The sequence below is a fragment of the Cyprinodon tularosa genome, unplaced genomic scaffold, assembly GCF_016077235.1.
Source record: "Cyprinodon tularosa strain WSP-4 unplaced genomic scaffold, ASM1607723v1 ctg116, whole genome shotgun sequence".
In the NCBI taxonomy this organism is placed as follows: domain Eukaryota; kingdom Metazoa; phylum Chordata; class Actinopteri; order Cyprinodontiformes; family Cyprinodontidae; genus Cyprinodon; species Cyprinodon tularosa.
The window spans coordinates 1,070,356-1,086,984 of NW_024037959.1; the positions used below are offsets into that span (position 1 = coordinate 1,070,356).

The 16,629-nt window shown below is 38.1% G+C and overlaps 2 protein-coding genes across 5 annotated transcripts; both read left to right on the forward strand.

Annotated features, from left to right (window-relative positions):
* Positions 1-1,221: 1,221 nt before the first annotated feature.
* On the forward strand, positions 1,222-5,324 carry LOC119797816 (zinc transporter ZIP9). Its single transcript, XM_038307035.1, has 7 exons — positions 1,222-1,537; positions 2,723-2,828; positions 3,010-3,168; positions 3,256-3,324; positions 3,764-3,849; positions 3,975-4,109; positions 4,195-5,324. Exons 1-7 carry the CDS (start codon positions 1,442-1,444, stop codon positions 4,453-4,455), a joined length of 912 nt encoding a protein of 303 aa, XP_038162963.1. The 5' UTR covers positions 1,222-1,441; the 3' UTR covers positions 4,456-5,324.
* Positions 5,325-6,491: 1,167 nt separating this feature from the next.
* On the forward strand, positions 6,492-16,389 carry nsmce4a (NSE4 homolog A, SMC5-SMC6 complex component). 4 transcript variants are annotated; one of them, XM_038307183.1, is made up of 11 exons: positions 6,492-6,569; positions 9,361-9,575; positions 9,675-9,755; positions 10,580-10,710; positions 11,485-11,642; positions 11,907-12,006; positions 12,344-12,434; positions 13,441-13,532; positions 13,605-13,653; positions 13,744-13,820; positions 16,168-16,389. In XM_038307183.1, exons 2-11 carry the CDS (start codon positions 9,368-9,370, stop codon positions 16,231-16,233), a joined length of 1,053 nt encoding a protein of 350 aa, XP_038163111.1. In that variant the 5' UTR covers positions 6,492-6,569; positions 9,361-9,367; the 3' UTR covers positions 16,234-16,389. The 4 variants fall into 4 exon arrangements, with proteins under 4 accessions (XP_038163111.1, XP_038163104.1, XP_038163090.1 ...); XM_038307176.1 differs by having other exon boundaries at positions 6,541-6,644; positions 9,358-9,575; XM_038307162.1 differs by lacking the exon at positions 6,492-6,569 and adding an exon at positions 6,798-7,096 and having other exon boundaries at positions 9,358-9,575.
* Positions 16,390-16,629: the final 240 nt, after the last annotated feature.

The following is a 16,629-nucleotide window of genomic DNA, read 5'->3' on the forward strand; positions in this document are numbered from 1 at the left end:
ATTGGCTGATTAGTCTCAGTTCATCTATTTCCTGGTGCGATCTACATGTATGTTGAGGGATAAAACCCTTTCTTCCATACATTTTGTGATCAGTTATTCAGTTTTTGGAGCTCAAAAATGACTTTTTTTTTTTTAGCTTTAAAGACCTCATTGAATAGAACTTGGCTTTAAAAGCGGATATATACATATATATATATATAGTTCCTACCTTTCATAAGTCAGATGCTGGCCTAACTTGACTTTAGTTTATATATTTTGTGAAGAAAAATACTATTGTTTTCTAATAACATATTTATTTTCTAAGCTCTATTAAAGGTAATTTTTATATCTTTTTCCCCACATATTATTGCTTAAATAAATGGCAGGAATTCATTAAGTGATTTTTTTTTTCTGCAATACATGATATTCTTTCTTATAGATAACTTTTTTTTATGTATTATCTAAAAAATTTTATTATCCCAATTTCTATTAGTTACAGCCCAGTGATACCAGTATACTGGCAACAAAGCTTCAAAAAACCTGATGCGCAGCTGGGAGCCGGTTTTCACACTGCCCAAATACCTTTTATTACGGTATTATTGTTACTTCAAAATAAAAGCAGACTTCCAAGATGTCTGACCATTTTCATAATTTTAAAAACGTTTTATAATTTATATAGGCTATTTAGAATGTATACAATTCTTGTAAGAAAATTAATTCAGTATCGCTCTGTCAACTGTAAACCTCCTGCAAATGGCGTTCTAGATGTTTGGTTATATTTAGGGAAATTTACTTGAGAAGCTTTGTTTTTTTTTTTTTTTATCTGCCCAGCCTTACTTTGGAGGTTATATAACAATAAATGGTATACATTACCAGAAATAGTTTATCCTCCCCTTACACCAAGTTTAGTGGATTTGTTTAATTAGTTTTATGAAACAAAATGATTAAGAAAAATGTATTTTCTGTCTGGATTTTTTTATTTTGCAATTATGTTATTTATTTGTATGAATATTTTATCGTGGACTTTGAAATACCAGAACTGTCACAGGCCTTTATATTTTTCTCCGTATGATCCATCGGCTTTATTGTTTGTTAAAGGGGTCCCCGTTTTGGAATCAACATTCTTATATAAACTATAAATAATCTCAGTTTGCTCGAATTATAATTTGGCTTTGATTGGCTCTGTGTCAAAAGGAAGCTTTTAATTTGAAAGTAGTTCATAAGACGTACCGTAATAAACCGTACAATTGCGCACAGCTAAAGCGTGCCAGGTTCAGGCTGGCTGTGAGGGAGGTTCTCCAGGGGAAAGGGAGGAAGACAGAGGTGCGACGTGGAAACATAAACAAAAGAAGTAACGAGGAAACTTTGAGAGACCTTTTAGCTTTCTGGAGAACCTGACATAAATAAATGAGACGAGATTCAGCTAAAAGGTGATAGGACCTGGGAGGAAGCAGCCGTCGCCATGGACGAGGGGCTGACTATTACTTTTATATCTGTGGCGATGTTTATAGGCTCATTCCTGCTGGGATTCATTCCGCTGTTGTTCAAACTCTCTGTGGTAAGTTTTATTTTAACTCCCTCTTTTAAAAAATACCAACAGGTCGATCTATCAGTATAGATCTAGTATATTTTAATCTTTTAACTCGCTTCATAGGGATGATGCTCGTCCAGGGGCGGTCAAAGGTTAAAAAGGGGCTCTTATTAGGGGCTTAATTGTAATTAATTGTATGAGTAATAATTATTTGGTGGAATTTTAAATAAAGGTCTAGATCATTGTAGAATTAGGAAAGACTATTCAAGTTTGTTTGTCTTGTGTTTTTGTCCATATGTATACATAGAAAATATCACTATTTTAAACACAATGTAAATTATTACACTTTAATAACAGAATAACATTATAATAAGTAACTTTACACGTGTTTACTTCATTTTTTAAATGATAAACAGCATAATTTATACCCTCTTGGGAAGTTATCAATTACTCTTGGCTTTTTTGCTATTTTTGTCGAATTGCAATCTGTAATTTAAATGTTTTTATCCTTATTTCATGCTTAGGACCTGCATTAAATAGTCTTATTTGGTAAAGTGAAATGAGAAGTAAGTATGGGGTTGGTGCTGTTGAGATGGTGAGGGAATAGAGCTCCTGGGGGCACTTCCATTTTTATCTTTTAAAGTTGATATTTAGCAGAACTTGAACCTCCGCTGCTGTGCTGGGACATTTATTAACCTCTTGAGCACACTGCGTGTTTCTTTGAAGGTAACAAAACGAGCCAAGAGCATATGGCTGCAGCCTGGACACCCCTTCACGTGTTAGCCCCACCCCCCTGAAGCTCTTACATAAAAAAAAAAAACTCATGTATGATATCATAACTGGTTTGTCTTATCAAATTTCAGGTTTTAATGGTTAATTAATCTTGTTGCTTGTTGGGGGTTGACTTAAAAATGAGGTATAGTTGGGAGTCCTTTGAAGTTAGGGTTAGTTCAACCATTAGCATTTCCTGTCCCTGATGTGTTTAAACTACTAAATCAATTACACCGGGGTTATTTCATTGTTTTAGATACAAAAAACTCTTGTATTAAAACAGCTACTTGAGAAACTGTACTAAAATGTTCTGGGATCCACACTGTTGAAGCCCCCCGACCATGGGTCCAAATAGCAGCTTCTATGGCTTATCTTTGGGTCTGGCTTAATAGGTTTTACGAATAAAGCCTAAACTGATGTATTGAATTTCAAACCTGACAGAAAAGCCTGCAGTTTGTGTCCATTCTGGGAGCAGGCCTACTGTGTGGGACCGCGCTGGCCATCACTATACCTGAGGGTGTGGGCTTACTGGAGGATTCGTGGAGAGGTTTGAATTTTTTACAACCTGATTCCCATCCCTCTACCTTCTTTGTCTTTGGTTGCTTTGACAACTGTGACATGATGCAGCCCATCCTCTCCCATTAAAATGTGCATGTTTCATTTCAAACCATTGAAGTTGGAGCTGTTCTCTCCTCACTTTGATCCCCCCCTCCATCTTTTGTCTGCAGAATCCTCTGATTCTCCATTAGCACCGAACGCCAGTGAAGAAAGTGCATCTTCCAGCGATGGAAGCTCACCGCCTCGGTTTTATGTCAGCATAGCTTTGACCTTTGGGTTCACCTTCATGTTTGTTGTTGATCAGATTGGGGGATACTTTTCCAAGCAGGGTAAGTTTAAATAACTCACTGTTGGAGCAATGTTTTAGATCCAACCTTCCATCACTTTGTTTATCATCTAAACACGTCTGATTTCAGATCGAACAACACAAATGTCGAACAACGCTCACATCACAGCCACCATGGGGCTGGTTATCCATGCTGCTGGTATGTTGTCTCATGAAATGTCACCTGAATATCCAGAACCTTCAGAAACTATTCACGCCTTGTGAAGTTATACAAACAAAAACCTTAACATATTACATAAGGAATTTAAGCTGTTAAGCTGTTTTTTTGTTTGTTTTTTTTATGCTGGGCTCTCTGTCTGTGAGTGCATAAGGATTCATAGGACACAAGCATGAGAAATCCCCAACAAATCCAGGATATTCATGCCCTCATGTGACTCAGCATAGGATTCATGCACTGTGTGATTTTTTTTTTTTTTTTTTTTTTTTTAAGCCAAGAGGCCTTGACTTCAGACTCTTAAAATAAGTTTCCTTGAGCTAAAATCTGACTTCACACCCTATCAAAGCCATTTTAACGCAGGCCACTTTTTTTTTTACTTTATAAGCTAATAGCCAATTAAAATGATCATTCTCGTCTCCAGCTGATGGATTTGCTCTCGGTGCTGCTGTGGCCACAGGCCAAGTCACTGTACAGGTGATTGTGTTTTTTGCCGTCATTCTGCACAAGGTGAGAGAAACTATCACTAATTAAGCTGTGTAGTTATTTTAAAAAGATGTAGAAAAAAAAAAAAAAAAAGTGGATAAGTGGATGACATCTGTGTTTTTTTTTTGTTTTGTTTTTTTGGCCTTCAGGCTCCTGCTGCCTTTGGTTTGGTTTCCTTCCTGATGCATGCAGGCCTTGAGAAGAAGTACATTCAGGGACATTTACTGGCCTTCTCAGCTGCTGCGCCTGTAGTCGCTATCAGCACTTACTTCATTCTGCACGCTGTAACAGAATACACATTAGCAACATCTAGTGACACTGTGCTTTGCAGATTTAACCAATTGTATCTGTGTTTGTATTTTTCCACAGACTGGAAAATCCTCTGAGGACCAGCTTATTGCAACAGGAGTTGGGATGCTGTTCTCAGCAGGGACTTTCCTTTATGTAGCCACTGTGCACGTCCTCCCTGAGGTCAGCTACAGCAGGATAGAAGAACCCATCTCAAACAGCCAGGAGCACAATGACGTGGTGACCCACCAGACCAGACACCTGGGGCTCCTGGAGAGCCTCACTCTCATCCTTGGTGTGGGGCTCCCTGTAGTGTTGGCCCTTGGACTCCACGATGACTGAAAGAGAATGGGAGTTTACTGCATTGTTTAAAAAAACAGAACACTCTCTTATTGCAGGAATTATATAAACCTGCCATTGTTTCTGCTTCTTTGGAGCTTTCCAAGTTTTGACAAGAGTTTTCTCTTTCACCTAAGTTTCCATTACAAGGAAACAAAAGAGGCATATTTTTTATGAGGAGGTACAAGTAAAATCACACCCAGTGGGTAGATTTACAGGTAGAACAAGAGAATAATTTGATACTGTCGTGCAAAAATGTGGAATCTAGCTTTTGCAGTTTGCACTACATTTTGTTTTTATTTAGAGTTTAAAAACATCAGCTAAACATAAAGGAATGCAAACTGAATGAGACATTTCCCCTTGTGACTAGCTGTTCCTTGTGTATTTATTTGCTTACTGTAGCTTAAATACTGAGGAGTCCACATAAAAGACATGAAAAGTGCAAAGATACTTTCTATTTTTGATGGATTTTTTTATGTGAAGCTTTACTTTTTAACATGGCCCTATGAATGTTGTGTAATAAGCTTCAGCATTTTAATTGCAGAGCCTTAAATCGAGCTCTGAAAACTAAATAACAATCTTTTTTTTTTATTTGAGGATACCAAATAAGTAGTGATGAAATCCTTTGTATCTTGGCTGACACTACTACTTACAACCCCATTTTACTCATGTTATTGTTTCTGGGTTTTATAGTATTTTTACAAGGTTATATCCTGCTATGTTTTGCACAATCTCTCCAAATCACCTTGTGGATTTGGAGCTGAATTTTACTTTTGAAACCTCTCATTTTATCTTATAACTTTGGTGAATAATGCCAAATGACTGAAAAGTTTTAATATGTAAAGGTGATTAAAAAATATCTTTAAGTTGTTCTTTCTGGCTGTTTTCATTAAATATAAAGTCATCTTTTGGGGGAAACGAGTTGTAAACTTAGCTTTTTCGATGTTGTCTATCAAAATGTGTTGTGTCATTGAAAAAAAAAGTATTAAATTAAAAAGTATGTATATAAAACATAAAACAAGGTGATAAAAATCTTCAGATTCTGCAGAATTTTGTATCTGATATTTCCAAATAATGACAGCTTAATTCAGTGTTTTTTTGTTTTTTTTTTGTATCTGTGCAGTTTTATAGCCGAGTTTAGCTGGACTTACTTTGTTTTAACCATAAAAGAAAAACAACAGTGTTACATTGTGATAATATGACAGTTCAGCATTAAGCTATATCGCTTTCTATTGCTTAATGGTATTCATGTCAGCATTTTAGCATCAGTTTTTAAAATAAACCTCTTAATAGATTAACTTTCTGAAGGAGAAAACACATTTTTCGGTTCCTCAGAGTCAACATCAGAAAATTTAATAGAAATTGATTTTATATATATTGCACAAGTTGCACTTATAACAGCTTTAAAAGAAGAGATGCTTTACTGAATGTCTTCTACCTCTGTGGACTACCTTCTCATAGCTCTAGATTAATGGTTTCATCAGAACAAGTAGAAAAAAGAAATATATAAGCAGGTAAAACATTAACTTGAAGTGCTTTTTAAGAGCATTGAACCTTGAACTTTTTTTTTTCATTAATCTTACCCACAAACTCCAGGTAATTTGATTAAGATTCTATGCTATCGTGTGCCACAGAAGCTGTTTAAAGGTTGTATTATTTGAATAAATAAGGGGTGTGTCCCACATAAGACATGCATGAAAAAAAATATATATATATATATATATATAAAACGACCTTTTATTTTATTTACATGTTTAAGTTTATTTCCTTTGGTTAGATTAGGAAACAGTTTTACAAATGATATTTTTTAAGAGGACCATCAAGCTCTTATTTTTTTTTTTTAATCTTTAGTCAGCATTTCTGATAGATAAAAGTTTATCTTTCCATTTAAAATTAAAGTTGAGGCTGTTTATAGATTTTGCAGAAAGGATTGTGTGAACATCACATTTCAGTCTGGTGGGTGGCAGTAATTCCACCTTGGGTCGGTTTGTCTACAGTTAAATTCCAACAGAAGAAGAACAGGAAGCGGTCCTGTGCTTTCCATTAGTGGGTGTTTTCGATTTCAGAGGCTACGTCCTCCAACGGCGCGATCTACAAAAAGGACTGGGTCCTTTGAGGTCCAAAATAAGGAGGCCAAAAAAGTTTTGGCTATGGATTCAAACAACTCCATTGTTCTTCGGATTTCATCGCCCTACGTTCTGTCGCCTAGCAACCGTGACAGTTGACACCAAAGATATACATATACATATAAGCCTATGGGCGCTGGCATGATATGGTGGCGCCATCTTGGGGCGGTCGACAGCTCCGAGCCGTTTAATGTGTCGAGCAGGAACAGATACAGTTTTAACTCGCTGAATTTGTCTACCGCATAATGGCGAGTCTTCCAATATGAACAGGCATCGTCGCCACGCTATGACGTAAACACAAAGAACGTGTCCTTCGGATGATGCAACCGCTGAATATGAACACAGCCCGTGCTTTTATTTAGACAAGTTCTATAAAACCTTCAAAACAACTTCCTGTCTATGAGCGCTGGAAAGTAGGAGGAAAGTTTTTGAATTTTTAAAGTAGCTTTTTTGAGTTTTATTTTAAATTCCTTTTGTTGTTTTTAATTGTTTTTATATTTCATCCCGTACGCACCAAGGTAGGTTTTATCGATTAAACCAAAATTTAGACGTTAACGGTTAACGTTAGCGTTATAGCTAGCGTTAGCTTTCATTTAACACCAATCTTTACCGTTAAGTTTAATTTGCAACTGTCCTTGTGTGCTCAATAATTATCTAGGTACAGTAGTTTGTCATTTTTGTCTTTAATATGTCGGTGGTCGACATTGGCGCCGGATGCCGGAGGTTGCTCTGGAACTGGAGAGTTGTCGGTTCAAATCCCGGATCTGGCTCAGTGTCGTTGTGTCCTTGGGCAAGACATTTCACCTACTGATGGTGGTGACAGTGTACTGCAGCCTTGCTTCTGTCATTGAGCCTCAGGGCAGCTGTGGCTACCATTTAGCTTGCTACCATCAGTGTGTGAGTGAATGACTGAATGTAGTGTAAGCCATCTGACTTGGAAAGAAGTGCTGTATAACTACTATTTTCAGATATATTTGTACATTAATTAAATTCAGTTTATTTCACAACACATATCTAAAAGAGAAATTTACTCGTTACATCAGCTCAAATAGTCAAAAGAAGAAGAAGAACAAGGTTCCAAAGGAAGAAAAAGGTGCATAGGATATACACTATATTGCCAAAAGTATTTGCTCACCCATCCAAATTATTGGAATCAGGTGTTCCAATCACTTCCATGGCCACAGGTGTATAAATTCAAGCACCTAGGCATGCAGACTGTTTTTACAAACATTTGTGAAAGAATGGGTCGCTCTCAGGAGCTCAGTGAATTCCAGCGTGGAACTGTGATAGGATGCCACCTGTGCAACAAATCCAGTCGTGAAATTTCCTCGCTCCTAAATATTCCACAGTCAACTGTCAGCTGTATTATAAGAAAATGGAAGTGTTTGGGAACGACAGCAACTCAGCCACGAAGTGGTAGGCCACGTAAACTGACGGAGCGGGGTCAGCGGATGCTGACGCGCATAGTGCGAAGAGGTCGCCAACTTTCTGCAGAGTTAATCACTACAGACCTCCAAACTTCATGTGGCCTTCAGATTAGCTCAAGAACAGTGCGCAGAGAGCTTCATGGAATGGGTTTCCATGGTCGAGCAGCTGCATCCAAGCCATACATCACCAAGTGCAATGCAAAGCGTCGGATGCGGTGGTGTAAAGCACGCCGCCACTGGACTCTAGAGCAGTGGAGACGCGTTCTCTGGAGTGACGAATCGCGCTTCTCCATCTGGCAATCTGATGGACGGGTCTGGGTTTGGCGGTTGCCAGGAGAACGGTACTTGTCTGACTGCATTGTGCCAAGTGTAAAGTTTGTTGGAGGGGGGATTATGGTGTGGGGTTGTTTTTCAGGAGCTGGGCTTGGCCCCTTAGTTCCAGTGAAAGGAACTCTGAATGCTTCAGCATCCCAAGACATTTTGGACAATTCCATGCTCCCAACTTTGTGGGAACAGTTTGGAGCTGGCCCCTTCCTCTTCCAACATGACTGTGCACCAGTGCACAAAGCAAGGTCCATAAAGACATGGATGACAGAGTCTGGTGTGGATGAACTTGACTGGCCTGCACAGAGTCCTGACCTCAACCCGATAGAACACCTTTGGGATGAATTAGAGCGGAGACTGAGAGCCAGGCCTTCTCGTCCAACATCAGTGTGCAACCTCACAAATGCGCTTCTGGAAGAATGGTCAAAAATTCCCATAAACACACTCCTAAACCTTGTGGACAGCCTTCCCAGAAGAGTTGAAGCTGTTCTAGCTGCAAAGGGTGGACCGACGTCATATTGAACCCTATGGATTAGGAACGGGATGTCACTTAAGCTCATATGTGAGTCAAGGCAGGTGAGCAAATACTTTTGGCAATATAGTGTATATACAGTTTATACAGTGCATCCGCATATTTGATATATATATATATCTGTATATATATATATATATATATATATATATATTAATATGCAGGATTATTGCACAGGGTGTTAACATGGGTATTTATATAGATGGATATTTATATCTAGTTATTGTACTGGATATCAAATATAGAGAAATAGCTTATTGCACAGGGTTTTAAATAGTAATTGCACTTTATACATTGCACAAGTTATTGCTGTTTTAGTGTTGCATTGTAGAGTCTGGTGGCAGTAGGGATGAATGACCTGCGGTAGCTCTCCTTTATGCAAACAATATGTAAAAGATGTATCTCCGTACTGGTTGAGGGTAACTAAATAGTCATGACTTTAGTAAACTTGCTCTATATTTCCTTTTGTCTTCATTTCGTTGAACATGACCTCTAGAAGACGAGAGATGAGAAAAGCCAGAGCGGGCGCTGATGAAGAGTCACCCCGGCAGAATGGGTCCTCCAGCCGGAGGAGGTCAGAGCAACAAGCGTTTGAAGGAGAGGACCCAGACTCGATCCCAGGAGGTCTGCAGGACAATGTCGACGACGACAACGATCAGGGCCGAAGGAGAGAGATAAGAAGCAAATACAGGGACCTCATCAACTCAGTCCAACGTCAGTTATTACTTTCTAATAATAGTTATAAGATGTATCGTTTTACTTATTTTCCAATGAATAGATTCATTCATCTTCTTTTGTTGTTTTCATTTACAGAAAACAGGGAAGATATGCTGAGTCCCTCCAACAACAAGCTCACAGAAGTCTTAGAAGAGGCAAATAAGCTTTTTAAAGAGGGTATGTGAAAAAGAAAATATTTTTAATTAGGAACTAAATAATTCACGTGTTGACTGAATGTTTAAAGAGTTAGACAGGAAGAAAACAGGATTTACAGGAACTTTTAGTAAAACCAGCATTATTTTTATGGTTGGTTGTTTTGACAATTTTAAAATTAGCTATAACTTTTATTTTGATAGTTACGGTTACAATTTATTTTTTATTTTATGTAAACTCAGCATACTCCAACCCTTGCATAGATTTTTGTACTAAGTATCCATAAAAAGGTGCATAAACTGTAAAAATCCACAGTAATCATTTTAGCCACCATGTAGTCTAATGGAAGTTTACATTAATCGTCCAATGAATACCATAAGTATTTCCTAGTGGATTTTGTTTTTCTGCTCTCATGAGCGTTTTAAAGTCCTCCTCCTCCTGCTAAAGCTGCTTTGTAAACATTGCACTTTGTGATTTTGCTTTGAGACTAAACTTCAGCCTCTTGGTACAACAGCTTTTCTAAATATTAGATCTGGCTTCGGGGTGTTTTTAAACATAAAATATTTTCACATTGCAGCTTTTATTACACAGAGCTGTTGACTGAGTGGATTCCAAGAAGTTTTCAGCTGTTTTCTCATTTCATTTTTAAAGCAATGTCACACTCTGCACATGACATGTGACGCAGTGCACAGCTTAGAAATAGACTGGATAGATCCACCCTTAGGGATTGGACATATTGGAACTGATTTCTGTTGTAGAATTTTTTTGTCATCTGGACTGATACAGATATTAACGTTGGATTGTGGGTTGTATTTCTACTTTGAACTGATCTCATTGTACTCCAACAGTGCGACAGGCGAGAGAAGCAGCTCTGGATGCTCAGCTTCTTGTCGTGGCCACAGACTTGGGAAAAGAGAAAGCCAGCCAGCTGTTTTCTGAGGGCTGCGCGTTTGATCCCACTGCTTTTGCTGAACACTTGGTGAGTGCTTTTGTTGTTCTGATAAATTAAATTGCAATCCATAGCTCAATTGGAGAGAAACCTGTATGCAGTTTGAGTTTTTGTTCTATGGTATAACTGGCCCTTCATACTCCCATGCTCCCGATGCACACAGCTAACATCTATTTTGGTGACTATCATACTAAGGCTGACAGAGTGTGGGCACAAGCTAGCAGTGAGAGACAAAGAGAAAAGTGAACTTAAATGACTCTAGCAAACAACGTGTTATAGTTGCAGAGTTTTCTGTTGTCTTTCTGTCTGATGCTGCTATTTGGAGGATATTTTGTTTTCCAGCTTATAAAGCTGCACAAACTGTTGTTTCTGCCATGTGATGAAAACCAAAAAACAGGGAAAGATCACTTGTTACCATACCACAGGGCAGTCATGTGTAGCTGGGATTCTCATGGTAGTAAAAGCACATTTTCACATATATGAGGATAAGCACCACAAAGAACACCATCACCAGGGTCAGCCAACAATGACTGAGGAGGTTCGACAAACGCTAGAAGCTACAGAAGGTGGCATTGAGTTAGTCTGTGCTTCCAGCTGTTAGAAAAATCTCTCTACAATCCAGCTGTTTTACTGATATCTATTTAAAAACAGCAATTTTTTAAATAGATATATAAATCTATATATATCTATTTAAAAACCATGATACTTGTTACCTCCATGCGATGGATGGAGTTTAAATACTAATTTCTCTATTAGAAGCAAGCAGTCTAATGTGGCAATCTAACATTTGCACCTCTCTCTCAGCTGTCCTTCATGGGTCTCAACCGTCTGGAGGAAGAGGAAGAGAACGATGAGCTGCAGAATGGAGGTGGTGTTGATGGCTTCCTCCCCAAAGACGCCTGGCACAGGCTGGCCAGGAGGACAGAGTGCTGTTTCAAGACTGCACCTACGTTCCACTACATGTGAGTCCTGGAGAACATAATTTTAAGCATCTAAAGAAAAGCTCTGGTCTGGGCTCGCAGCTGATTTAAGTGTTAATGCAAAAAATAAGCTCCTAACTATACAGAAAACAATTGAGAACTGTGATTTTAGTCCTAAACTCTTATATTTGACCTAAAATGTATCTTCAATTGTAATATGTTTTCAAAATTTTAAAACATTTACTCAGAATAACTTTGTCTCCGAACATTATCCTGGGTCTGACCGTGTGTAATTTTTCTCCACAGGATGGGATCCTTTTACGCAGAGCCGCCTCCTCCGAAGCAAAAAAGCGATCGGCAAAGGAAAGCCTCAAGCAAGGAAGTCAAGAGAATCATGCCCACTCAGGTACCTCCATCCCCACCTGCACCATCACAGCTGTGGGTAAAAACACATCTGAACCAGTCTTATCAAACATCATTTGGTATGAGGATTAATTCTCCATGACCAAAGTTTCTTTTATTTCTATCGACATTTTAATATTATTTAAAAGTAATTTAATCAGTCTATTCAAAATATCTTTTGTCATATTCCTTATTCATACACATTTTACAAATTAAACTCACCTAATAAATAAAAAGGATTAATTTTCAAAATCACAAAATGCATTTAGTTTTTTTTGGCGAATTAAAACAATCTCGTCTGTGTAAGTTATGGTTACATACGTCATCATCTTGCGTTTCAGCTTAAGAAAATGGAAGAGTCTCATCAAGAAGCAACAGAGAAAGAGGTGGAAAGAATCCTGGGATACCTGAAGGGCTATTTCGAGGATGACCGTAAGTTGGAAATGATCTTTGCTGCCAAGACAGATCTTAGTTTACAGAGTTCTTCCCACTTCTAGGCTTTATAAACAGGCTGGAAAAGACTACAAGGATATTTTAATTGTTGTCAGTCATTTCAAGGTGCGTCCTTCTGTTTTTCTCTCCTCGTTTGTGTCCTTTCCTGGGACCCTCCTTCATATGTTCATCTTTCCTTCTATGCCTCCCCCCTCCTGTTCTTCCCTTTTATCTTCCCTTTTTTACCTTACTTTTTTTTTCTTCCTTGTGTCCTACCTTCCTTTTGTTCTTTCACCCCTCTGTCTTATCTTGCTTCCTTTCTTGTGTCTCTCCTTTCATTGTCTCCTTGCCTGTCTGTGAGTTTCTGATATTTCAGGATGTTGTCGCTCTAAATCCGGCTGTATGAACAGTTTTCTAAATCAGGGGTAGAATTTTTGTGAACAATCACTAAATAATTAGGCAGCAAAAACACTCAGTTATCCTAAACATCTTTAAGACATCTAGAGTCCTACATGGTGGACATTTCATCATTTTCCAGTCTTTGCTTAACCTGCAGTAATCTAGCCTATTTGGCCAATAAATATGATCAACAACTAACTTTAATTTCAGACAATCCAGTAAAAAATGTAAAACTATGCACATGCAAACATGTTTAGATAATGGTGAATAGATATGTTATATGTATAAATTAATTCTTATGTCTGAAAATCAAATGATCAGCATTACTCTATAATGAAACAATTGGCTTTGTAGACTCCGGGCTGTGAGATTTGAAGCAGATGTTTGCAGAAATGGAATTAATAAAATCGATTAGAGACTTGTCTGTCTTCAGCGTTTATTTATTTTTTTACATGTATTGGAGCAGCTCTGCCTGCAGCTCTGCCTCTAGTCTGATTAATCCGATATCAGTTCTGAGGCTGTTTACTCTTGTATTTAATTAGTCACCTCAAACATTTTAGTGCATTAAATTATTTTAGTAATTACCGTTTTTCTATTCGCATTACAGCTTCACCGATGTCATACTATGAATTTGTCATTGACCCCAACTCATTTTCCCGGACGGTAGAAAACATTTTCCACACATCTTTTCTCATCAGGGTAAGTAAATTCCTTTTTTTTTTTTCTATTTAGTGGCGCCAAATGGATATAACATTGTCTTGTTTGTTACAGGATGGTTTGGCACGGCTGTATCTGGATGATGACAAGTTACCTTGTATAGGTGGGTACCTGTAAGGACTTCTTCTGGTTGTAGAATCTTTTAAAAAATTATATCTAATAAATTTTTGTTTGTTTGTTTATAATTTCTCAGAGCCAGTAGAAGAGGAAGCTGGAGCTACATCCAACCGCAGACAGTGCATTGTTCCTATCAGCCCAAATATATGGAGGGTGAGCCGCTTTAAACTTCTTTGCTGAATTCTACTTTTGTCCTAGAAAATGTTTGATCTATGTCAAAAGTATTCACAGCCTTTTAACTACTTTTGCCTCTTTAAAGCAACAAAGTGTGATTTATTTTTTTAGGATGTGATAGCTAAACAACAAGCAAGTCTACTTGTTGAGAAGTTTCACTATTCTTCTTATTATTTATTTGTACAAATAACCAGCATTTGTTTTTATCTTTTTCGTCTTCATATTGAAAATAAACCCTACTGTAGCCAATCACCTCAAGAAGTTACATAACCTGTGAATAGCATCTGCTTGTGTTTGATTTGTTTTCATTATAAATCCTGCAGTTTCTGTAACAGCCTCAGAGGTTTGTTAGAGGATCATAGGGAACAATTGGCACCATAAAGACCAAGGAATGCAGCAGACAGGTCTGGGGGGAATTTAAAATAGGTTTACAATCATTAGAGATCTTCCGTATCACGTCCAATCCATCGTTTGAAAACAAAGAGCATGTGGCACAGCTGAGGATCTACCAGGATTTGGCTGAAAAAGAAAACAACAATCAGGATCGCAGCCAGCAGGTCCACGGTAACCCTGGAGGAGCTGCCAAAATCCACAACTCAGCTGGAAGAAATGATCAAACAACATTAACTGTGAAGCCCAACAAATCTAAGCTTTAAAAAAAAACAACTATAAAATAAATAAATAAATAAAATCCCTCTATCTGTTGTCGAAAACAACACATATGGAAAAATTCAACAATGTGAAAGAAGACTTTCTGTTCAATTGACAACAATAATAATGATAATACATTTTATTTCAAGGGCCTTGCAAAACACTCAAGGACACCGCTTTGGCGGCTTGGTGGTTAGCACGCATGACACATGTATGGAGGCTGTAGTCCAGTCGAGTTTAAGTCCCACACACTCCCACGAAATGCCACTCTGGGTCCCTGAGCAAGACCCTTATCCCCACACTGCTCCCCGGGGGCCCCCAGTGGCAGCCCAAGGCAGAGAGTGAATTTCCCCATTGTGGGAAAACAAAGGATTTAAATTTACAAGACAGGGGGAAGGAACAATGAGGTGAGGAGTAGAGCATAGGGAGGTGAAATTTCAAGTAAATCGGAGAGATGGGGAGGGGAAAGATTGTGAATAACTTTCAAATTAAGTAAAAGGATTTTGAACTGAATTCTTAACTCGACAGGGAGCCAGTGGAGCTACTGTAGGACTGGGGAGATGTGATGGAAAGAGAAGGTTCTAGAACTGATGCAAGCTGCTGAGTTTCTGACTGCCTCAAGCTTGTTTAAGGATTTTTGAGGTAGACCAAAAAGAAGAAGAGTTACAGTTATTGATGCAGGAAGTGACAAGACTATGGACAAGAGTAGAGGTGGAACCAGGGGAGAGAAAGGGGCGAATGATATTGTGTAAGTGAATGTAAACAAATAGAGTAAGGTTGTGATTGTGAGAGGAGAAGGACAGTGTACTATCAAGGATGACACCCAGTCTGCTGACATGAGGTTAGGGGGAGATTATGGAGTTATCAAGTGAAAGGAAGAAACTGTCAGCTTTGGATAATGTAGATTTGTTTCCCACTAGAAGGACTTCTGTCTTGTCATTATTTAATTTAAGAAAGTTGGAGGTGAACCAGGATTTTATTTTCAGCTAAACAGGAGGTTAATAAAGGAGGTGGGAGTGAAGAAGTGAACTGGTAACTGTACAGAAACTTAACACTATAAATCCGCCTGCCTGAACCCACCATCCTCACTGGGAAAGTCTCTGGTGGCAGCATCATACTGAGGAAGTGCTTTTCTACGGATGGGGCAGGGAAGTTGTTCAGAGCTCATGGGAGGATGAATGGAGCAAAATTCTTTAGCGACAGCAAAAACGTTAAAATTGTGGCTTCCTCAACATGGTGTTACAGCTCCCTGGTGCAGAGCTCATAAGTTTCACTTCTGAGGGTCCAGAGTCCTTCGCAAAGTAAGGAGATACTGACTTTATCTCTTTGTCAATCCTGGGGCAAAAAAAAGCTTTAGGAAATTATCAACCAGAATAATGCTGTGGTTTAGACTCAGGTTTTATCACGAGTGAGCATGGCCTAGTCTAAATCTTAACCCCATTTAAAACCCTATTGGAAAATTGATGTGCACAGAGCCTAATAACAGATGTTTACGGGAAATGTAATAGATTTAGTAAACTTTGAATAGTTTTCTTCCCATATCACTGTATATCTCCATCACATAAAATGATCTGCCGCTGAACATCAAAATACTTCAAGTGCTGTGGATACTTTTGTGAGGCATTGCAGTGTAATGAATTATAATCTATCTTCTCTTGTTTCTGTTCTTTTTCAGGAGCTAATAGATGTTTTCGAAATCAGAGAGGCAATAATTCAGCCTCCAGAGACACAGAATGAGTGACGGCGCTTTTTTCTTTCTTAACGGTTTAGGTTTTATGTGACCAACTTCTTTTTTCCTGAAATATTTTGTTGATGTTTTTATTAATAATAAATATCCATTTAGGATTTCACAAATGTTCTTTATGCCAAGTAAAATGTTATTGAAAAGTTTATTTTTCTGATATGAGGAAAATGTAAACTGTACTTCTGTTACATGTTTCAATAAAAGGTTTCAATAAAAAAAAAGGTTTTCTGTTTAAGCTCTTGTTTTCTGCACCATTTTAGCTGAGTCATCTGATTAAATGCAGTTTACCATCCTGGTAATTCCACACACTGAAGCTCTAGCAGCAGCATCATCCTTGCATTGTCTTGGGTCTCTTAAAGAGACAGGAATGTTTTTTGCTCCCTCCCTCCCACC

What these genes read in the sequence shown, in the direction of transcription:
- LOC119797816 (XM_038307035.1), top strand. Translation starts at nt 1,442, where the DNA reads ATGGACGAGGGGCTGACTATTACTTTTATATCTGTGGCGATGTTTATA. An exon ending in ACTGGAGGATTCGTGGAGAG is followed by an intron (nt 2,829 to 3,009) that starts GTTTGAATTTTT and finishes TTTTGTCTGCAG; the next exon opens with AATCCTCTGATTCTCCATTA. An exon ending in TTGCCGTCATTCTGCACAAG is followed by an intron (nt 3,850 to 3,974) that starts GTGAGAGAAACT and finishes TTTGGCCTTCAG; the next exon opens with GCTCCTGCTGCCTTTGGTTT.
- nsmce4a (XM_038307183.1), top strand. Translation starts at nt 9,368, where the DNA reads ATGAGAAAAGCCAGAGCGGGCGCTGATGAAGAGTCACCCCGGCAGAAT. An exon ending in CTGCTTTTGCTGAACACTTG is followed by an intron (nt 10,711 to 11,484) that starts GTGAGTGCTTTT and finishes CCTCTCTCTCAG; the next exon opens with CTGTCCTTCATGGGTCTCAA. An exon ending in TCAGCCCAAATATATGGAGG is followed by an intron (nt 13,821 to 16,167) that starts GTGAGCCGCTTT and finishes GTTCTTTTTCAG; the next exon opens with GAGCTAATAGATGTTTTCGA.